The sequence below is a fragment of the Chaetomium strumarium genome (genome assembly GCF_033439665.1).
Source record: "Chaetomium strumarium strain CBS 333.67 chromosome Unknown B0T15scaffold_1, whole genome shotgun sequence".
Taxonomy (NCBI): domain Eukaryota; kingdom Fungi; phylum Ascomycota; class Sordariomycetes; order Sordariales; family Chaetomiaceae; genus Chaetomium; species Chaetomium strumarium.
Window position 1 is genome coordinate 6,485,395 of NW_026944429.1, and position 23,274 is coordinate 6,508,668.

The window sequence follows — 23,274 nt, forward strand, 5'->3', positions numbered from 1 at the left end:
GTGGTAAAATAATGCGGGGTGTGCTCTATGCTAGGAGCCCCTGACCCGACTCAGGGAAGGTTGGGGAAGAAATTAACCCCCCCCAAACTGACCCGACAGGTTGGGTCAGGGCGGCTGCGGTAACGGTTTGTGTTTGGAGCAGCAACCCCTGCATCAAGCAATGCTGTGGCACAAGTGTGGAAGTCGCCTGAGAGTGAGTGTCATCCCCTCAACCATGGGAGCCGACGGAGACACGAAGCTGCCAGCATCATTTATTACACAACCGCACATTCTTCTTGCATCGTATCGGGCCACGCTCGCAATTGACCAACCTCTTTGATGCGCTTCGTGAACACACAGACAACAACAGATGGCGGACAGCACTCGCCCATCTAGTCGGGCGGAAGCACAACGACTAGTGCAGAGCATTGCCGATGACCATCGTCACATCCCTGAAGAGGTGCTGGGCCGTATGTCAGATGCCGATCGTCGACAGGTTGAACATGCCATTCTTATGATGGATCAGACAAGAGGTTCTTCTGTTTTGACGTAAGTCATGGCCCCTGCGGGCAGTTTTGTGCTTCGCGCTGGAAAAGTGCCTACTCATGGCCGGTCGTGCATCAAATAGCGTCCATTATCTGACCATGAACATTATAGCCTAGCCCAGAACCTTTATACAAGCAATGCTCGGTTCGTTTTTGAGCTGCTCCAGAATGCTGAAGACAACGACTACACAAAGGCTCAAGCACACGACGAGGAGCCCTACGTGTCGTTCCGCGTGTATCCCAATCAGGTGGTGCTGGAGTGTAACGAGGACGGTTTTACGGAAGAGAACCTAAGAGCTATTTGCTGCGTCGGCCAAAGCTCCAAGATTGGAGCTCGGGGGTACATTGGAGAGAAAGGCATCGGGTTCAAGTCGGTGTTCATGGCAGCATATCGGGTCCACGTCCAGTCTGGTCACTTCTCATTCCACTTTTTACACCGCCAGGGTGATTCCGGGCTCGGAATAATCACACCAATCTGGGAGGATGGATTATATCTCGGTGATCGATGCACTCGAATCACGCTGGACCTGCTGCAGGGTGGGACGCCAGAAGAGCAAGCGGGACGCAACCAGACGATCCGGCAGCAGTTCGAGGAACTCCACGACGCAATCCTTCTATTCATGAAGAAGATTGAGAAGATCGAGGTCGCTTTCTATGACCAGGAACGAGGCGGAGCCGGCGAGCCAGTGAGCACCATCACCCACTCGATAGATCGTCGGGGCCCGAGAACTGTCTGCACAAAACACACATCCCAAATGGGCCACGAACAGACGCAACATCGATATTACTACGTCATGAAGGGTATCGGGACGGGTCTGAGCAAAGCCGAGGGCCGCATCTACTCGCAATCAGAAGAGGCATCGGGGGCCTATTCCAGAGGAGAGGTGGTTCTAGCCTTTCCCCTGACGGCGGACTCGGTACCCATCCTGGAGAACCAATGGGTGTTCTCGTTTCTGCCCGTTCGCCAGATGGGTTTTAAGTTCCTGGTCCACGCAGACTTTGTCACCCAGGCCGACAGGCAGGACATTGTTACCGTCTCTGCCCGAAATCGGGACCTTGCCACGAAGATCGCGAAGGGCTTCATCAGGGCGGTCCTTCGGCTTTGTGATCATGAGACACTTCAATACCAGTGGATGCGGTACCTTCCAGAGGAAAGTGCATATCCTTGGGACGACTTCTGGAAGGGGGTAGTCGCGGATATCAGGATGCGAATCTGGTGGACGCCGGTTCTCCGCGCGGCCGTTCCAGGCCCGCTCCGGCTGATAGAGAGCGTACGGAGACACCGACCTACACACCTTGATGCGTCCGGTGAACCCCTACTTCCCGACATTGACCCATGGCCCTATCTGTCTCCTCAGTACGAGAGCGCTGATCTGGACCGATTGCGCGATCTTGGGCTCAAAGATCTAGATATGCACGGGATCTTCTTGAGGGCCAAGTCTGATCTCGCAGCACCAATATCGAGGATACAAACGACTCAGGACGAAGACTGGCAATCACGCCTCGCGAGGCTATTGCATTACCCGTTTGTGGAGAACACGGCAGTCAACATCACAACGCAGAGGGAGCTTCGCTGCATGCTTCGCTGCATGTGCCGTGAGCTGAACCTGCTTCCACTGATAGACGGTACTTGGACGTCAGCGGCATCTGGTTCCATCTACTACTCCAGGGTTCAGGGCACCAATCTAGACATCCCCCCGGGTCTAGCTCTGGACCTAAAAGTTGTGGATCCAACGGCTGCCGCCAACGCCAATCGGAAACAACTCTTTGACGCTCTGGGTGTCAGGGATGCGCCTGCAGCTGTTGTCCGGGCAGCTGTCTTGTACAGGTACCGCACCACCCACCCCACGCTTCCGGAGAGTGTGTCCTATCTTCGTTTCTTGTACCTTACCGAGCGTCTTGCCAACCATCGGTACGACGGCAATCAGAAGTTCCGAATTTATTCTCATCACGGACAGCTCGAGAACGCAACACAAACGGATGTCTTCGTCAGAGACGACGACGACCCTTACGGGACAGCACAGCTCTTACGAGCGACGGCGCCTGGACCTGATGCGGGCGCTGGTGCACCCGGACTAGATATTCTCTTTGCACATGCGGCCTACTTCCAAGATCCTCCCGAACGACGTGTTAATGATACATGGGAGTGCTGGCTCACTCGTACCTGCGGGCTTCAACCTTGTGTCACATGGATCCGCCAAGCTGGGGCTGACACGCAAGAACGTGAGATGACTACAGCTTGTACCTATGTTGCTCAGCATCGACCCGAGAAGTTCCTCGGTCTTCTTCGCGTAAATTGGAAACGCTATGGGCTACATCTTGAGCGGAAGGATAGCGCCATCATCGAAGATCTCGGCTGGATCCCGGTCCTGTGCAAGGGGCCCGGTATCAACCTTCGACCTCTCAACTCAACCTTTCTCCCTCTTGGGGAGCTGGTGACGGTCTGTAATCGGTTCATGCTTGACGGCGAGTTCTTCCCTTGGTTGGAGTTAGAGACTCCACTGAGCAACAACGCGGCTACCACCGAATGGAGACACCTGGCATCTGTGTTCGGCTTGGGATATGACCGCGAGCTCTTGGACCTTGCCCTGGAGGTCTTGAAGTCCATCGTGGAGGCAAATCCTCTTGTAGAGGATCTGGGGCAGCCAGAGCGTTTGCTCAAGCTCTATGGGTACCTCCAGGACAGGGTACATGAGTCCAGACATCGTGGAGCGTGCCGAGAGAAAATACGGTAAGCCCCCAATCACAACACCCCCCTCTAATCCAAACACTACTTACAACCAATCTAGGGGCGCATTTGCGTCCCGACCATCTATTTTTGTTCCTGAAAGCGAGACACATGGTCCAGCTTGGGCCGAGCCCCGAGATTGTCTCTGGAAAGCACCCATCGCAATGTTTACCAAATACACGCTAGCTAGAGCGTATACTCTTACATTCTCAAGCAGCGATGACAGCCTTGCCTGTCATGAGACGTTCTTCGTGCGCACCCTTGGGATTCCAAACTGCACGTGGGAGCATGTCGTGGACGAAATCAGGGATTACGCGATCGGGGTACTCATCGATCTCGATCTAACTAGAGCGAGGGAACTATACAACTGTCTTTCAGAGATGCGGCTGCTGGGCACTTCGGCTAGTAATCTCAAGTAAGTATTACCTGAGTGACAGGTGTGACCACATGGGAGCCATGCTGGGCATGCTTGCTGACCCCGTCACCAATATCTAGGGGGACCTTTGAACGCGAGGCTCTCATATGTGGCTTCGACGATGCATGGTACACAGCTTCAGACTGTCTATGGTCGAGTACCACTCCAATCAGGGGCAAACTCATCCTCAACAACCTTTACGGCAACGACTTGCGGGACTTCTTCGTCGGTGCCTTGGGCGTGTCTGAACTGACGGCCGAGCTGGTCTACGATAAGCTCGCGGCAAAGGACGGCCCTGAGTTGTCAGTTGAGGAGGCCAAGGAGACTTTGCTTACGTTCAACTCATTCCTCGCAGCCGGCAGTGGTGGATTTGATCCGGCAGCCGTTATTGCAAATCCGGTGTTCCCGGTTCGCTTCCCGAACGGCAAGGTCAGCCTTCGTACAGGCACCGAAAAGTTCGCACTGATGGATCGCAAACTCCTCGGCGAGGACTTTGCGGCTTTGGCCAAGTTCCTCGATTTTGGCATGGAAGAGGTCCGCATATTACAACCATTGTTTCAGTGGGCTGGGCTGGAAGACAGGTACTTGTCCAGGGCCGTCGGGGAGATTACCAGTGCGGATACGGAATCAACACGGGCCTTCTCAACACCTCATCGCGATATTAGGAGAAATGCACACGCTTTGCTTCGGTATGTTGGCTCTGGAACATGACTGGGTTGCTTGCATTCGACATAAGCTAACAACCAAAAATCTCTAGGGTTGCGGTGACTTACAACAGCCCAAGAACGAGCCGGGACTCGAACCTCAACGAGTTCTACGTATTCCTCCAGAACTCGGAAACGCTTGAGACGGACAAGATCACAGCGGAGCTTCTCCTGACCCAAGACGACACGGAACTGCGTGTGGAGAAAGAGCCAGCGTTGCTTCACATTCGCGAGGATATTGACGGGTTGAAAGTTTACGTGCCAGGGGATAAGAGGGGTCAAGAGGTCTGCTTCAACAGCAAGCTTCCCCGCCGTCTGTGCGAATGGATCATGACGGATCCGGCGACACAGATTGTGGCGCCAGTCTCGCCTGACGCTGTGGCTGTTGTCCAGAGCGTGCTGAGCGCCCAGCCATTTGCAATCAACGACATTCTGAACGAGCATGGGATTGTGGAAGTCAATATCGCTGACAGCGATATTGAGATTCTCGCCGACGAAAAAGAGGTCTACCGAGAGGAGGTCACCACCATCGCTCAAGTCTGGTTCCTTACCGCAGCCCCCACGGAGGCTTCCAACAACAACTCCCCATGGCCAGAAACTCCCACCTCTCGTTACCACGCTTCAACAGAGTTCAGCAGCAACGACAGCCCGGGGTTGGCAACGACCCTGTCCTCCTCGGTCGCATCACCCGGGGTCATCCCATCTGTAGACGTGGCTGCCCGGAGCAGCCACGAATCTTCAAGGCCTCAGTTACGCCGGATGGACGCGAACGGAGAGGTGGAGGGAGACCCTCACCTGTCTCTACTTCGGAGCGTCGTCGACGCTCCTAGACGCACTACCTTTCCGTCACGAGGTGCCTTTGACATGTCCGCCGTCAACGCGGCGCTACCGAGAGGTTCAGGGGACAACGACGCCGCAACTGAAAGCTTATCGGCTAAGGTGGACCAGCCAGATCGAGCGTGATAAGCAAATTGAGCGGCTGGCGAGCTGTTTGTAAGTGTTCCGAATTCCGGATTGATGATAGTATCACCGCTAAATCCAGACGTTAAGTCTTTAAAATGCCATCCAGACTTCGACCAGGACTACCAGGCTTCTCGAGGGCGAATTGGCAGAGTGCAATTTTCAGCTGCGTGGTGGCTCATCCGGAATATTCGGGTCCGGTAGCATGATCTAGGCGAGAGACGGCCGACATCACGTACACTGATGTCGACGGCACCCTCACAAGGCTTCTTATCAATGCCGAGACTTGGGCCAACGCTAGGCCATACTATTTCACTGAGGTCAATCAACAATTATAGGCTATAACTCGCTATTCTTTATAAGCAAGTACTAGTAACGGGGGGTGAGTTTCAGTCTCGTAGGAACTATAGTCTGTACCACTAGTGGTAATTAATAGAGCTGTCTAGTCATGGAGATGCAAAACTCTCCAAACACTGGGGGATTGTGATCTACGATACCCCTACGAGCTCGCCTAAGACGCGTCCGCGTCCGCCACGCCTACCAACAAGCAGGTTCACCAACATCCCTTAGCTCTTCATCGACACCTACAATATTGTCTGCTGCCGCTCTAGCAACCCTAATACCCTCCCCTTTCTGCACGTTACCCTCGCCTTCATCTATCACCCTACCCTCCGTCTCGGACGCCATGGTCCACGTAGCGCCTCACTTTTCCTATATGCTGACCGCTGACATGCTCAATACGCTGATTGAACGTTACTCCTCTTTGCAATCACCCAACGCTTGGTAGGCTGTGGGTCGCCTCCTGAATGAGGAGTGGTTCCTGGGATGGAAGAATGGACAGGAGGACAAGGGCAAGGCGCCGCCTGGCCCCGGCGCATCCAAACACCGGCCGCTGCCGGAGGATTTTGCCCTGCGCGGTATGCCCTGGGCCGGGCGGTATTACCCCGACGGGTGGTTTATCACCGGGGAGCGGATTGACGATGACGACAAGTACTTTAAGGTGCCCTCTATGACGGAGGAGCGGCGGAAGCGGGTACTCTGGCTTGGGTTTTGTATTGCAAGGAGGGGAAACGGCAAGTGGCTGCACTTTAACGAGTGGAGCCGACGGTTTGGCGTCAGCTATATAGCTCAGAGATGTTTCGAGCCTAGGTTCCTGAACTTTGGGCCGTTCAAAGTACCTCTTTAAATATTTTAGATAGTTTTAGGGAGGGGTGCGATCGGGTGTACTAAAGATTCTGCTGGTTTGGAGTTTTATTATATAACGTTATTTCTGTTGTATAATCCCTAATGTTGCCGTTGGGTGTACTATCTAGATTGATAGATCAATGGAGGCAAATAAGGCATGGTCTCACTCATAATGGGAGACTGTTCAGGCACTAGGTGATAGGTTTGTGCTTCTGTTACTCAACCTCGTGCTATGCAATGACTTGTAGTAGCTCTATCCGGGCAGAGCTAGCTAACCCCACGCGTTCGGCCTAGCGGCTAGTCCAAGGCTCTTATAAATAGCTACTACCGGCGAAGGCATCTAGCGTACCCTTTCCACTCTTTTGTAAGAATAGGTATCGATGTGACGTAGACGGCGCATCTGAGGACAAAAGAGCTCGGCGACGTAGCGGAGCTATATCGCGAGCTTCATTATAAGTACCTTACCTGTCCGTGCTGTTGCCGTTGGATGTACTGCCTAGATTCTTAGATCTGGCGTCCATAAGATCTCGGGGATAGTAAACAAATCCGGTCACCCTGGAAACCATATGAGCTGTGCACGTACGCTGTTTTTGATTCCTGCGTCCGGACCTACGAGGACCACCACGAGATCCAATCAGGCCTCAATGCGGGACCGTGGACGTCGCCTGTTCTTGGTAATAATAGTACGCCAAGCTATGTCCCTCTCGGCCTCACGCTCCCTTCCCTCCTTTTCCTCTTCCACGTCCACTACGCTGCCACTCGTCTCGCCACGCTGCATACGTTTCTCCTCTCTTGGCATTTCCAACCGCACACGCTCTTGCCCGGCAGCTCACCCACCGAGCCCTGCATCCTTGTCGCCTAGCTGTCTAAGACCTTCTAGATTCGCCTCTTTGTCGGCTATAGCTTCTTCTAATGACCGCTCGTCTTTGAGGCTCGTCAACATTGGAGCTCTCACGATCTCGCCGTGCTCTCGCTCTATACGTAGCAACACCTTATATCGTAGGCTTTCACATACTGTGTAAGCTAACGCCCTATCTGCCGAGCGGATTCTAGGCGCAATTGCGAAACCCCGTCCCCGCTCTGACTATCTGCGGCAATGCCGTAGGTATCGATCGTGTTGATGCACGGAGGCGCCGGAGCCCCACTCCGGGAACACGAACGGGTTCTCGGCCGGCAGAACTTCGGGCGAGTGTTAAGCTGGCGCTTGCTAAGTCATCAATTGCAGTTGTGCGAAAGGCAAGATTTTGCATAACGCACTTGCATAACGAGTGGCGCACCTTCTTAGACCTCATTTACTTTATATAAGTCCATCCCACCACAACGCCTCAAATCAATTTAAAACAACTCAGAATCGTTTTCTTCAGAGGTATCGCAAACTACTTGACAAGTTCGTGCATTGTGGCCGGGCTTCTTGCAGGTGCTGCAGAGCCGAACGCGTGGCTTACCCACGGTTACACAACCACCACTCTCGGACTTTTCTTCACAATCTTGGCCACCAAGTCCCTAGTCGGCTACCAGAACCAGAGTTTCTTGCAAACTAAGTGATCCTCACTCTTGCAAATGAGTTTCTTTTGTCCGGCGTTGTTTGCTTAGCCGCTCATCTGCTGCACGAAGCTCCTTGGTCTCAGCTCGTAGCAACACCATCTCATACGCCATGTCTGAGATGCTCTTTGCCTGCAAGTCAGCGATGTCGAAAGTATTAGTGGGAGAGCCATCTTGATGGTTTTCGATCTTCCGCTTGACGTAGCTGTTCCAGGACGCGAGCAGGGAGGAGATGGGGTAATCGGCGTAGGGTCAAGGCGAGAAACTACCGATTCGGGGTCGAAAGGAACAAGGCCAGTTGCTCTAAAGCCGGCTCGTATATTGTTAGCTGTAATAGAGGCGTGGAACGCCTCGACAAATGCGTCGAGAATTCTTCCTTCGTAATGTGGGTGATTTGCATCCGCATCATTCGCTCGATTTGCTTGCCGTACACTCGTTTGCGCCCCTTTCTCACATGTGATGAAGATTCTGTTGTTTCTGTGTGCTATCTAGCAGTTCATCAGCAAGAACGCTGATGGTGAACGGTATTGGCCCACCGATCACCTGATCGGCGAATCCGAGATCGAGCGCTGGTTCATCCAGGGTTTATAAGAGAAGGTCGCTCCCGAATCGGCGATGCTGATGAGCGTGCGGACTATGGCGCGCTCCTCCGGCCCTAACACGATACGTTCCTTGACGGAGTTTTCCACGTATTTGTATAGAAAGGCTTGGACTGGTACCTGAACCCTTAGGGCTGATGGGTCCCTAGCAAAGTCCACCCAGAAGCGGCAGGGGTCGATATCACGATAGCTTTACTTAGGTTAACACCTATTTCGAGCTCCATAGTAGGCTATATATATCTAGGGAGTACTATAGCTATTAACTATACCCTTGCTTTTTCTAGTAAGTCTATAGAAACTTTTAAAAATAATAAGATTAGTAATATATCAGATATTGTCCCCGGGTATTATCGAGATTTAATTTGGCTTAGGAAAGCCTAGGAAGGGGGAGAAGATATACTTGGTTCAGGCCGTCTATATTCTATTATACTCTGCTTATATACCCGGAGCAACAAATACCTACTTATTACCCTCCTCCTTTATAGAACTATCTAAGTAATCTTAGAAGAGCGTATTAATGCTTTCCTAGTCTACCTCGGAGAAGCCCAACCGTTATTATACCATTATAGTAAGCCAAGGAGTACGTTAGAAGTAAGAAGAATAATAAGGAAGTAAAAAGGAAGGATATTCTAGGGTTTAAGAGCGGGAGTAGAGAGGCCACGGTGGCATGAGTGAGCCAGGCCAGCACTGAGCCTCGAGGGTCGGACGTAGTTGGTTCGCATCCCCAAGCAGGGGGACGGGATCCTGGCGCCGAAAATGCATCTCCATCGCAAATGCGCGGGGCACTTGCTGGAGGACCCGATGGGTGTGAGCGAAGTAGAATGGGCGACGCCTTCCGGTCTCCGTCGCCAGCGCCGTTGGAGTCGTTACAGAGGCGGCCCCGGTCCGGGAACGCGAAGGGGATGGAATGGAATGGAATTTATTTCGCCCGGAGGCACCAAGCCTAAAGGGCCTTGGCACATGCTAACTACATCCGATTCGTTGACGTTCAGTCATCAACTCGTCCAAGCCCTCTACTCTTTTCCCTTTCCTCACGCCACCAACTGTTGCCTCTTGACTTCGTTTTGGGCTGGAGCAGTAGCGCTCTCTTCGGCCTTGCGACGAAATCGATCCTGACAGTCTGGCACCAATTTGACGTCGCGGAGCTCGGTTCTTAGGTTGAAGACGATGAGGCGGTGGACATGTGATATGAGTACTTCGTGATTGATATGGACGGAAGCTTGGTATTTTGCATGGAGGATGAGCCGATCTTTGTTCACGCTTACGCAATGAAGTCCTCGCTGCAGATCTCCGCATAGTCCTTTTTGACGGCCTGGCCCACCCGTAGCGCAACTTTCAAAGCCTCCTTGCCCTGCATCAGTGCAGAGGCACCAGGAGTGTCCTCCTCCTCTCTTTTCCAGGCGAGGGTTTGTATGCCATCGCCGTCCTTGAGGGAATATGGTTCATATTATCGCTGAGGATATCCCTGGTTGATACCACCGCGTACATAACCGCTGTCGCTATAATCGGTTTTGACCAGTAGCTGATGGGATATCCAGCGGTGCTGTGACCCGGACGGAAGGGTAGAGTACCTGGTTGTCCGCATGGACCGCGATGTGAGTGAGCACCAGTACGAGATAGGGAGAATATGATGGAAGAGTTGGCATTTCTCTGACATGTTGGCGACATATATACAGGGTCTTGCTCTGCCCATTCGGAACAGGAGACCTTCTGTGCTAGCAGACTAATGGTAAAAGTAATGAATCAGCTACGGCAAGGGGCAAAGCAAAGACACAAGCAAAGCCAAATATGCACTGTCCGAAGGGCCTCGCACTTTCAGCAGCATCGAGATATGTCCCCGTTGTCGGTGATGACGCCCTGTTTCGGCCAACCATCACGACTCCAAATGGGAACGCAGCCGCTGTGCCACCTTGACTGGCTTGCAGGAAGGCGACAGCATCAGGAAGCAAATACGTACCTATCTTCGAAAGGACATTACATGACCGGGTCGACCGCTGATCTTCGCTAGAAACAAAGACACTCGACCCACCCAGAAAGCCTGCGGGAAGTGACAAACTGACAATGATGATCGGGACGGGTCCGAGGTTAGCCAAGGTGCACCTATCGAATCCCTCAGCCACGGCGTTCCGGCATAAACCAAAGCCTCTTTGTGGGACCAAGCTAAGTCGGCTAGCCCTGTTGCCTACGGAGCTGTGGCAGCAAAGCTATCATGCGGTCTTCGCCTGCTAGTAACTCCGCTCTCGTGTCACGTCCGATAAAGAACAGGGTCTCGGAACCGAGGGGCGGAGGAGGAGCCGCTTCGAGAACACAACAAAAAATTCTATATAAAACTGCAACAGCGCCACGGAAAGCAAAACATGTTGAGTAACTGGCAACAAAGAGGACCCGGAATCTCAGACTAAAGCCACAAAACAGCAAAGGGGGCGGCGGCGACGTGTGCACGCCCACACAAGTTCCAATGTCCTACGCGCAGCCGTTTCCGGCCAACGCAGGGCTCGAGCGCCGCGACGATCTTCTCTTCCTCGCGGGCGTGCCGACCTCGGTGTCGGCACCATCATTGGCGTGCTTCCGCTTGGAGGGGTTCGCCTGCCGTGGCCGCAGCGTTCGGCCGCTGCTGCTGCGCTCGGGCTTTGTTTCGGCTTCGTCGGCGGCGGTCAAAGGAGGACCGGCCGGCGGACTCGGAGTGCGCCGGCCTCCGTTGGCCTTGGCCATGTCGGCCGTCTCGCTCCTGCTGGCAGCCGCTGCGGCCTTCTCGGCGGCGGCCTCGTCGTCGGCGTATCGGCCCGTGGCAAGAAGGCGGCGTGTCGGATCCAGCTTGCTCGAGCGGGGACGCAGCCACTCAAGACGATACTCCTCGTTATCCCAGTCATCGGGGTGAGGCTCGGGGGGGGGCGGGGGCCAATCGAAATATTCGGGTGCTTGGGTGTAGCGCGTGATCTGCTTGCCGGCGCGGCGGCCGCGGACCCAGGTCATAAGCTCAAAGTAGAACTCGGCAACATCGTCGTCGAGTTCTACATCGGGGTGCTTACACCACTTCGCCGGGTTGAAACACTCCTTCTCGTCGACCTCGTGCAGGATGTAGAACTGGAGGGCCGGGTCGCGTGTGATATAGGCGTACAAGAATACCAGAACACCCTTGACGTCGTCTCGTTCCCCCCACTTCCCCTTCATACCAATTCTGTACGCCTCGCCGAAGTCGATGAGGACGATCGCGTCCGTCTCGGGGTCGACAAGGAGGTTGCGGTCGGCAATGTCCTGGTGCATGATGCCATGTTTGAGATTCAAATCGTCAACCGCCTGCATCAGTTGCCGCAGCCACTTCAGCTTGAAGCGGCCTCTTGCCTTGCCCAGGCTGTCGCTGGGGATGTAGCGCATCGTGAAGCCGACAACTCGGGACCCTCCTCTCTCATCCAAGACGAGGCGGTCCAACAGAGCCATGTTAGGGTGTGGGGCCAGTCTGGCCGCCACCTGCAACTCCTTCCAGGGTAATCCTCGCGTACTGTATTTGAATGCGTAGCGGTTCTTGCTGTCCTCGCCCGATGGAGGAGATAGTGACGGGGGGTATGCGACGATGTCGACGGCAGAACGGCGGATCTCGGTGAGCTCGGAGCGCAAGACTGTTCTGGCCGCAACCGCCGGCGGGAGCTGGTATTGTGCAAGCCGGTGGTAAAGCTGACGTCCAAACTCGTAATGCTTTATGTCGGTAGACACCGACAACAGTTTGCCGGCCTCGTCAATCTCGACGGCGAGATTACCGTCTGGGAGAGTGTCCAGCTTCTTCTCCAAAGCAGCCGCCGCCTTTTCCCCCGGAACGAAGCGATCTCGTTCCTCATCCGGCTCATCGTCGAAGCCGTGCGGGTTCGGTAAGGTGACCTTGATATAACGTCTAGCATCGCAGTCGAACAGAGGCACCACGTAGGTTGTGAGCTCGGTGCAAACGTCGCCCAACGCGAATAACCCTTTCAGGTCCGGGACTCGTGGCTTTACGGCCTGCATGTCGTGAGCGGGCAGGCGTGGAGGAGGGCATCGATGTTTAGCACTTAGGCAACAGATCGGAACGAGAAGCGGACGGGGCTGTAGTAACGCGACAGCCTTCCCAGAGCTGATGGGCACGAGAATGTCAGACACTAGGATTCCCAGCAGACTTGAACAGAGTGCTTATAAAGGGTTAGGGTGGCGTAAAGCTCGCCACTTCAACGGACATAGGATACTCGATGGTCACAGACTTACAGTACGCTTGTTTGTTTGTTTGCTTGTTTGCCGCTCAAAGCGGTGAGGAATCCCTAGGAGTTCCGGACACGCCGAATGCGGACCCGGCACAAAGAAACAAAGAACCGGTCCAGTCTCTCCGCCCGTCCGCAACTCCAAAGGTCTCAGTTCGTGGGCTAGAACACGCCTCTTTGATCGGTTGACCTCTGTTGTCCCCACCCGCTTATCGCTTGATGCCAGAGCATGTCCATGGTGTCTAGAAAGTGCTAACCGAGATGGGAGCATTAACCACAGAAAGTGGCGGCGGCAGTGACTGGCGTATCATTGAGTCCCGTCATATCTTCATCGTTTGCAGCTGGACGCGACAACCACTCGGACGGATCGCACTGAGACAGTCGGCCCATGCGGATGAGCCGCGCTCCTGGTGTAGAGGGAACTCAGCTGCCCAACTTGAAACCGAAGCATAAAGGACTAAAACTGAGGACTGGATCTCTGAGACATTGCTTCACATGGAGGGTGAAGCTGCATCACAAACGGTAAAATGGAGTTTGTACAACCTGCAATGAAGACAACAACTTGAATGAAGTCTGATCAGCTTGAATGTCACAGGATCACAGCACAGTCAGCGGGTCGGACACCAAAGGCTCCAGCTCGAAAAACGGCTTGTGTTATCCAAAATGGTCAAAGCTCTCAAGTTAACATTACGGCAAACAGCTATATCTGCTCTATTGTCCCAGCCTTTGCCTTGCCCTCCTCTCATCAACGCAGTTCATCTCCAGCTGGATCCAACGCCCGACCATCGGACACAGACCCGCTCGCATCCTGTCATTCACCCCCAGCCACCAATAGCGAAGCGAGTGAACAAAGCATCCACCGCCATGCCGAAACCAATTCAGCCCGACGAGATCCACAGCCACACCGCGGTGTGGAAGATGGTCTTCTCGACAGGCTGTGAGTGCGGCTGGTACCTCTTTTACTATGCAAGCTGTGGGCATTTGTCCCGTCGCCTCCCATACCATTGCGAAGAGGCCCGGAAGGAAAACCAGATTCTATTTACCCGTCCTAAGTTCTGCAAGACGCCGGCTCCCATCACCCATGTCCGTGCGGTCGTGATCAGAGGCTCTTGCCGCACTTGCCTCACTTGCACAAGCTGAGCGACGCAAGATCCAACGAAACCCCCCTGCTTGTGAGACAAGTCTAGTGATATCCTATATGAGCTGCCGCTAACCCTTTCTCCCAGTCTATCCTGCGGTACTGCGGTGTCACCCGCCGTGCTTGGCTGTTTGGACTTTGGAATCAGGACCCGGATGCAACACACATTGCCATAGACGAGAAGGGGGGTTGGGAGTGCCGGGCATCTAGTCAATTCGCTGCGTCAATTCTTTCTTACGTGTCTCCTGGCAGTAGGCCGATCTCTTGGCTGCTTTTGTCTTGGCTGCGGGTCGTTGATTTCCATGCGGTGTTACCTCAGCTCTCTACTACTATCGGTCACTATGCTAGTTCTGTTGCTCTCAACGAATCGAAGTTCGCTCTCTAAATTACCCCGTCTTTGCCCTGATCTTATGAAATCGGCCGCTAAACAGAAGCCGAACACGAACAAGAATGGGATCCATGCTTCTGGCGGTACCTAGTAGGTACTATTCCTGTAGGTGGGTACTAGACGGTCCAGCGGACGAAGCATAATACCATAGAGGGCGCCGTTGATTGTAACGTCGGCGGTGGAAAGAAGGGTCAGGAACCGAGAGCCGCTGAGTCGCCGAGACGAAATCGAAGCGCATAGTCGCTGGTCCAATAGCCGGCCGTGTCTCGTAACGGAATGGGGAGATCCGTCCAGGCAGGGTTGGCGGTTGCGCCGTGATGGGTTGCTCTTGATGATGGGAGCCAGAAAGCCGGAGTGAACCGCTCGGACGCCATAGCCCCCTGAAATAAGGGACGGGTCTTGGTCCACAAACGATGCCCGAGTCTAGAACGACTTGCCTCGATGTAATTATTTGTATGGAAAAGGGCTCTAGCCCGTTGTTCTATATATGTCCTACACAGTTGGAAGGTACTCACTGTAAGGTCTAGCACTCCTCTACTTAGCACCCGTAGCAAGTCACATACGCATGCTAAGGGACATGGCGTTATAAGTAAAGAAATCTATTGAGACATACTTTTCGGACTATTATACTCGCCTCAACCCCCGCCCCGACTATATCTAACCACATTTGGCATAGTATTTATGCCACCACCCAAACCTACATCGCAGCTATATATTATACATAGCGACATAACATTCAATTATTGCAAGGGCCTATATCACGGTCGGTACAGGTATCGCCCCAGTTAGGAGTCGAACCCACGACCTTCTTAGTAGAACGGACAAAGTAGGGCATAAGTTACATGACTGTCACGGCAGGTTGCTCCTCGGTGTGGCCGAGTGGAGCACGCGCTGCGGCGCGCCTGCGTGAACGCGTATATGAACCACAGAGTCGCAAGGTCGGGGGACTTGCGATGTCGGCATCCTCTTGGAAGGTACGAGTTAGCCGAGTGGTTCAGGTAGCTCAATCCATCACAATGACCTATAAATCGGGAAATATCTTTAAATAATTCTATGTCGGCTACCTAGAATCTTTTCCTTTCCTTCCTTAGGCTTAGTTTAATAGAATTGAGTGTCACGAATACCTGGCTTAACTCTGTGGAATGCACAGTACTATCATAGCTTACTTTATATAATGCTTAGTTTTCTAAGGTTCTTATAATAGGAGCCGGTTTATGTTTTGGGAACTCTAACATCAATCTGCTATGCACTCAATTACGATGCACTTATATAGTAGTTTCCTTATATAGGATTGAACGTATACACCTGCAATTCACTATGCTGCATTGCATGGTTTTAGAGAAAATAGTACTCTATATTGTCAATTGAATGCGCAGGCGGAAATGGCTCTTATGATAAGTAAGGGAGCTCGGGGTAAGATACACTGTCATTTGGGTAGTAGCACAAATACTTTGCCAAATGTAGTTAGATATAGTCCGAGAGAGGCGAGTATAATATAACAAGCTCTATATTGTCCATCTCAATGCTATCATACGCGACGTTCCATAGGAATTTCATCAATGATAATCCGGGTAATATTATTTTTTGGATTTAGAAGTATCGTGTCTGCTTAGAAACGTCTAGAACTAGTAGCTATAACTAAGGATAAGAAACTATAATGTATCCTATAAGCGAGTTGAACATATAACATTAACGTGCATGATAAGCGAGCGGATCAGATAAGCGAGCGGATCAATTTCTACTATCCTACCACAATTATCCTCAATTGCAACACATCAACACTAGGAACCTACTATAATTACATCAGAAATAGATGAATTAGACCCTTCTGCAACCTCCTAGCACGTACGTACGTTATGGCCAGGCTTGCCGCATACACTATAGCCCCGAACCTTCGTACGAGCCCCCCCTGTACCACCACCATCCGGCTGCGTTTCTTGTACTACCTCCCCAACCACGGCCTTCTGGTCCAGTAGATCCTTTGCATCTTGCACTGCAAGTGATCCTCCAAGCTGCACGTGCGTTCTTTTGGCTCTCCGGCGCTTACTAAGTGCCTCGTTGGCCTTGTGGAGCGAAGAGACCTCTGACTGAAGAAGAGCCACCTCGTGCATTATAGCTATCGTACCCTTGGCAAGCTGGTCCACCGCAGTCAACATCGAAGTTGGAGAGCTGTTTTAATGGTTGGCAATGTGAGTCTTGATAAGCATTAACTGCGAGATCGCTTCTCGAGGGTTGTGACGACTAGATGCAATTGAACAGGGTCAAGCCGGCTGTTGTTGTCATTCTATTTCGTGAATCTAAGGTTGAGGAAAGGAAAGAGAAGTTCTGAGTCGGTGGCTCAGAACATTACACGAAGATATTCCTGATTTGTGGGTCATGTGACCGGTGCTCCACAACAGCCGTCAATCAGGGAGGTCGTGGGTTCGACCCCCGCCTGGGGCGACACCCATACCGACCGTGACAACCCCCCCCTCCAAAGAAGACTCGTCCGCGAGTCTTGAATTTCAATGCCGTATGCGCCTTCAACGCGCATTCCACCGTTCCATACCATTCCCAGGCCTCCGCCGTGGCCATGGCCGTGGGTATTACACCAATTGGTGTAATTCCAGACCAGCCATGTTCTTTACACCAATTGGTGTAATTGCGAACCAGCACATGTTTCTGTATCAGACGCTACTTCTTCCTCGTTGATCGCCGCAGCGGCGCTCTTCTGTTCAACGGGACGTTGTCATCGTCATGTTCCTCTGCGAAGCGGTCCTCTGCGGCGGCTTCCACCCAGCGGGCGAGGCGGACCGGAGGCCCAGCCTTGTCAGGGTACTCGTCGTGGAAGCGCTTCAACACCATGGGAGCGTTTCGGAAGTTCTCGGCCAGATACCACTCCGGGTCAGGGTCCCAGCCTTTCCACTGCACTTGATACTGGAGCTTGCCGTGGTATGTTCGGCTAGCTAGGACCCTTTCGACTTCCCACTCTTCTTCGTTATTGACTTGTTCGCCCGGTGGGTTCTCGGCCGCTTGGCCTGGCAACGGGTTATTGGGATATCTCCTCAAACGGTCAGGCGTGAACACGGTCGAGCTTTTCCACGAATCTGGAACCTTAAGGCGGTATGCCTTGCCATTGTGAACCTTCTCGAGGATCTCGTAGTGTTGCTGTGTAACAGGGAACGAGAGCTTGTCGCTCGGGCGGCTCGTGGTCTCGGATGACTTTTTGAGAATGACGACGTGGTCGCCGACGTCGAAATCAGGTTCCCTTCTGTGACGGTTCGCCTGCTCTGTTTGCCGGGCTTGTGCCTTCGTCATTGTCTCTCTTGCGGTATCGACATAGCCCTGGATTCGCTGCGCAACGGCTTGGGCTTCTTCACGGTTCATCTTTTCGCGGGGTGTCATGTCGGAGAAGTCTTGTGTTCTGGCCTGCCAATCGAAAGGCATGCGCATCGGGCGGCCGAACAGGACCTCGTGTGGCTGCAGGCCTATGCTGTCTTGCGGTAGGCTCATCTGTACCGCGTCGAGCGCTGGAATGGCCCGGGACCAGTTGTCCTGGTAATTGTTGATAAAAGGTCTTAGCCGCTGATTAATCCACTGATTCAGGTTTTCGACTTGGCCCACGGTCTGGGAATGACCGGAAGTGGCCAGTTCCCACCTGATGCCTAGAATGCGGGACAATTCATCGGTGAAGTCGGCTCGAAACTGTGGCCCTTGGTCCGTGAGGACCTCCTCCGGTAGGCCATAGACCCGGTATGGTCCCTCGTAGTAGAGCTTTGCTGCGTCGCGCGCCGTGGCGGTCTTCGCGCACGGAATGGTCCATGAAGCCTTGCTCAGGCGGTCGATCATGACCAGTGCGTTGTCATAACCGTAGCGATCCTTCGGCTGCTCGTTGAAGTCCATCTCGATACATCGCCATGGCGCAGCCGGAACGGGCAGTGGTTGTAGGAGCCCAGGGGTCCTGTCTCGTGGATGTTTCGATGACCTGCATGGCATGCAGTTCTCAACATACTGGTCGATATCACTGCCCATTCGTGGCCACCAGTACCTCGCGACGATGAGCTTCCGAGTCTTGTTTCTTCCTGGGTGTGCCGTCGTGATACGGCCGTGGGCTTCCTCAACGACACGGGTGCGCAACTGCTCCGCTGCGGGTACGACCAACCTTCCCCTGTGGAGGAGAAGGCCGCTGTCTAGTACGGCGAAGTCCCCGTGTTCTCCTCCGTGCTCCCTGGCCCTGATGCGCCATTCTTCCAGTTCCGGGGCGGTGCGGTTCCATTTCAACAGGTCGTCAACCAGTTGTATACCTGAGCCGGGGGGAGGCGGGACGTCTTCGTCCAGGAGGGCCAATTCCTCGCCGAAACCTTCGTCGTGCTGCATAGCGGTTACCGGAGCAAACAACTGCATTGTGCGGTAGGCCTCCTTTTTGGCTTTCTGGGTGGCAGCGTCCTCAACCTTCCGTGAGAGGGCGTCCGCTGCAGCGTTGGCCTTGCCAGGGCGGTAGGTAATGTGGAAGTGGTACTGAGCTATCAGCTCCGCCCACCCAGCCTGGCGAATGTTCAGTAGTCGTTTTGTGCTGAAGTACTTCAGGGCCTCATGGTCGGTGATAATAAGGAACGGTTCCTCGGTCTGCAGGCCGATCAGTTCTGCCCTCCAGTGCTGTAATGCCCGAATCACGGCCAGAAGCTCCTTGTCATGGATGTGGTAATTCAGCTCCGCGCCGTGCATGGACTCCGAGTAGAAGGCGACAGGGTGCCATTCCCCATCCTTTTGTTGTTGTGATAATACGCCGGCCAGGACTCCGGCCGAGGCGTCGGTCTCGAGGCGCGTGGGTAGGCCATGCGAGAAGTGTGCTAGCAGGGGCGCGCTCGACAGTCGGTTCTTGAGGTCTTCGAAGGCTCGCTGGCACTCCGCGGTCCAGTTGAACGGGGCATCTTTGCGGGTTAGCGCTGTGAGAGGTCTGGCAATGCGGCCATACTCTCGGACGAATCGTCGATAGAAGTTGCAGAAGCCCAGGAAGGACTGGACCTTCTTGATGGTGGTTGGTACCGGCCACTGCCGTACAACGTCCACCTTTGCAGGGTCGACTTCCAAACCCTCAGTGCTGACGACGAAGCCTAAGAACTTGGTGCGTTGTACGTGGAACTCGCACTTCTTGATGTCAGCCTGCAAGCCGGCCTCCCGCAGCCTTGCCAGGACCTTTCTAACATGTTCCTCGTGCTCTTCGGGGTCTTCGGAGAAGATCAGGATGTCGTCCACGTAGGCGCTGCAAAAATCATCGAGGTAACCCATCAACGTGTTGTTGATGAACCGCTGGAATGTTGCGGGGCCGTTTGTTAGGCCGAAAGGGAGTACCTTGTACTTGTAGGCTCCATACCGCGTTCGGAAGGTCGTCAGGTCTTCGGCTTGCGGTTCGATTCGAATTCGATGGAATGCCTGGCGAATGTCGACCTTTGTGAAGATCTTGGCCTTGGAAATGCGGGCTAGGGTCTCGTCGATCAGTGGTAGAGGGTACTGATCCTTCTTTGTGATGGCGTTTAGCCTCCGGTAGTCCACGCAGAACCGTAGGCTCCCATCTCCCTTCAATGCAAACAGGATTGGAGCTGCCCAGGGTGCATCGCTGGGCTCGATGAACCCCTTCCGTAGGTTCTCCGTGATGTATTTGCGGGCTGTTTCCAATTCTTCCACAGAGAGTTTATATAGGGGGCTGTAGCCTAGGTCCGATGGCTTTGCTCCCGGCAACAGCTGGATGTCGTGGTCCACGGCTGGGCCTCTGAACGGGGGCATGGTATCGGAGCTAGCCTTGCTAAACACATCGAGGAAGTCGTAGTAGCAGGGCGGTACAGTTCGCAACGCTTGCCGGCGTAGTTCCTCCTCATCCTTAGGCATGACCTTCCTTGCCTGATCGTTCTGCTTGTCATTTATAACGTTCTCGATCTCGCAGAGGGTGGTATGGCCTGTCAAGAAGTCTGATCTGCTGGTAACCTTCTCGAAAACTCGGTCGTCGAGGACCGCAATGTCGATAGGCCTCTCTTCATGCCAGCCGATAGAGTCCCTTTTCAGGATATACGGCCCGCGGCCATTATGGCCACGCTTCGAATCGTCAACGTCCTTTGACATTGTCTTCTTTGGTTTCCGGGGACCCTCTTGTGGTTCGGGCAGGTCGGACATAACCCTGTGCATTTTTCCAAGCTCTCGGTCCACGCCAGCCGTGGTCTTGGCCCTGCCAGGGCGCTGAAGAATGCTTGTGATCTTCAGGGTAGGCTTGGGCGTGTCGACGGCCTTCACCGTGGCTTCCAATTCTTGGATGCGCCTCACCATTGCGCGGCCATCGCGGCGTCGTTTGTCTTCCTTCTCCATCAGTTTTTCGCGCCGTCGAACATCCTTCATGACAGGTGGGTCGGCTTGCTCGTTCTGTGGCACGTGGTCCAGAGGAATGTTGGCTGTCTTCCACCAGCCTGGGTCTGGAGGTAGTGCCTCTGGGAATAGTAGTCTTCGCCGGTTGGCGTCTGCCAGGACATCGTGCTGATCGAGCCACTTCCGCCCGATCAGGAGGTCATGGTGCCCTGTGTCGATGACCAGGAACCATTCGTTGCGGAGAGTCCGATTCTGGACCGTGATGTTGCCCCGGATAGCCACATCGACTACTTGGCTAGGCTTGCCGTCAAATCCTCCGATATGGCGAGGGCGGAAATCGCTGCATTTCTCGAATTGCAGTAGTCTGACCATACGCTTGGCCATGGGCACACTTACAAATAAGTAGCCGTTTGCTCCCGTGTCAACAAGGCAGTTGTTTGTGGTCAATGACATCCCATTTTTGCTAAGGGTACAGGCAATGGTGAAGGCTTCCCCACCCAGTAGCCTATCTACAAGGTCTGTTTTGTGAGATTCGTTGCTGTTCAGTGTTGACACTTCCCCTAGGAGGGAGGTAATGTTCCCTAGGGTGCTTAGTTTTCCGAAGCGCTGTTCGATTCGCTACCACTCGTAGCCTCCAGCTTCTCCTTGTTCGAGGCCAGCTTGGTCTTGGTACTGGCCCCGGTACTGTCGGCGTTGACGGCATAACGGGCCTGGAGGGCTGCGATGCGGGCCTCGCGTTCGGCTCGGTTGTTGTTGTGTGCGGCCTTGCCGCGCTGTGGGCATTCGGTCGAGACATGGCCTTTCTCTTTACATGTGAAACAACGACCCTCGTCAAATAACTTACGGACCTCGTCCTTGGTTAGGCCTCCGGCTATGCCGCTACCACTCTCGTTGATGCGGCCGGGCTTGACGACTTTGCCGTCTGCGTGCTTGCGACCGTTGCCTCCGCCATTGCCACGGTTGCCCTTTGCGGCAGGGTCTTTTCGGGCATCGCTGCGCTCGCGGTTACGCTTGTGGCCCAGGGCGATCTCTGCGGCCATGCGGGCGTATGCCTCGAAAGTGACGTTCTCGTCAACGAGTTCTCTGGTCAACGGGTTGGCCAGGGTATAAGGAAGGCGACGGTGGAACTCGCTCTTCCATTCGCTCTTGTTGCGGCCAATTTCGCCGGCCAGGCGGACAAAACTATGCTTGAACGTGTGATAATCATCGCCGGGCTTCATCTCGAGCTTGTTGAAATCGTCAATCGCTTTCTGCTTCGTGCTAGGGTCAAAGTATTGGTCCCAGAGCCAGGTCAACAGCCCAGCAGACGTGGTGATGGGGTCGGGGTGGGTGCCGCGTAGGTAAGGACCTAGGTTCTGGGAGACCTCACCACCGACTCGGGACTCGATGTAGCCTAGCTTGGCTCGGTCGCTGCGGTAGTGGTCCCCATTCTGTTCCAATTTGTACTCCACCTGGCGGTACCACTGCTCGAAAGGTACAGTATCGCGGCTCTCGTCGTTGTAGAAGACCGGGGGGCCGGGCACCTTGGCACTTCGCTTGTCGCTTGCGGCGGCAGTGGCTGCAGTAGCCACGGTTGCAGCGGTGGCTGCTGTAACGTTGGATACGACACTGGCGCCGTGACTGTTGCCGGCCTGTAGGGCGTCTGTGAGGTCGCAAATGCGGGCCTTCAGGCGTTGAATCTCGGCGTTGAGCTTGTCGATTTCCTGATCCTTTTCGTGCTGGGCATATGCATATAGAGCAGGGTCGCCGGAATCGGCCTGTATGCTCTCTAGCTCAGCAATCCAGTGCGTAACATCGCCGAGGTCGCCGTCGATTGCCTTTGCGAGTTGATGAACATCGTCCAGCTGGGTCTTTACAGCCATAAAATATATCATCGTATTACGGAGGTCTTCGAATACCTCCCGAGGGTTCCTTGCAACAGCCTTCTCAAATTCCTCGTAGCCAATGGGCTTGTCGGTCGGGATTGCCGACGTTGCTTGCCAGCTGAAGTATTTGATGACCCTCTGATTGTCATCGTCAACAAGCTTCTTATCGAATTCGATGATTCGGTGCTTCGCATCCTCAGAGAGGTCATCGTCCTCCCAGTTATAGGAGTGCAGTCTCGGTCGTACAACCTCGTTGAACCTCTCGAAGGTGTACTCAATGTCGTCGCCTACGATGGGCTCATTAGTTCGAATGCTAGAACGCCGGGCCGAATCGCGGCGCAGTCTCGAGGCGGAATCGCTCAATTCTTCGGTATCGAAATGGACCTTCGGTCCCTCGACAGGGGCTTCGCCCTTGTCATTCTTCTTCGGGTGGCTAGAGGAGCCACTGCCAGGCTTATCGCCTTGCACAGAGCGGGCCATCTTGGTGCGCGAGTTGGTTGGTTCGCTTCGTTGCAGTGCCGGTCTTGGCTATGCAGATCAGTGGAGTCGCCGTCGTGCGAGTCCGATTCGTTCTTCTTCGTAATGTGGGATATTGTATGATGCCTTCCCAGGCTATGGAAAATGAACCTTAGATTGTGACGACTAGATGCAATTGAACAGGGTCAAGCCG

At 53.9% G+C, this 23,274-nt stretch overlaps 3 protein-coding genes across 3 annotated transcripts; 2 read left to right on the plus strand and 1 right to left on the minus strand.

The window, feature by feature from the left end:
• Positions 1-349: 349 nt before the first annotated feature.
• B0T15DRAFT_388187 (uncharacterized protein) lies at positions 350-5,334 on the plus strand (the record flags this gene model as incomplete). The annotated part of the gene is made up of 5 exons (XM_062864432.1): positions 350-528; positions 637-3,255; positions 3,314-3,667; positions 3,748-4,356; positions 4,425-5,334. The coding sequence occupies 5 exons, from the start codon at positions 350-352 to the stop codon at positions 5,332-5,334; spliced, it is 4,671 nt and encodes a 1,556-aa protein (XP_062727148.1).
• Positions 5,335-6,016: 682 nt separating this feature from the next.
• On the plus strand, positions 6,017-6,517 carry B0T15DRAFT_489979 (uncharacterized protein; the record flags this gene model as incomplete). The annotated part of the gene is made up of 2 exons (XM_062866644.1): positions 6,017-6,025; positions 6,119-6,517. 2 exons carry the CDS (start codon positions 6,017-6,019, stop codon positions 6,515-6,517), a joined length of 408 nt encoding a protein of 135 aa, XP_062727149.1.
• Positions 6,518-10,892: 4,375 nt separating this feature from the next.
• Positions 10,893-12,900, minus strand: B0T15DRAFT_72646 (uncharacterized protein). The gene is made up of 2 exons (XM_062871252.1): positions 12,888-12,900; positions 10,893-12,814 (listed from the first exon to the last, which is right to left on the minus strand). The coding sequence occupies exon 2, from the start codon at positions 12,651-12,653 to the stop codon at positions 11,121-11,123; it is 1,533 nt and encodes a 510-aa protein (XP_062727150.1). The 5' UTR covers positions 12,654-12,814; positions 12,888-12,900; the 3' UTR covers positions 10,893-11,120.
• Positions 12,901-23,274: the final 10,374 nt, after the last annotated feature.

Excerpts from the sequence above, each read along its gene's own strand:
- B0T15DRAFT_72646 (XM_062871252.1), bottom strand. The coding sequence starts at position 12,653 with ATGCAGGCCGTAAAGCCACGAGTCCCGGACCTGAAAGGGTTATTCGCG.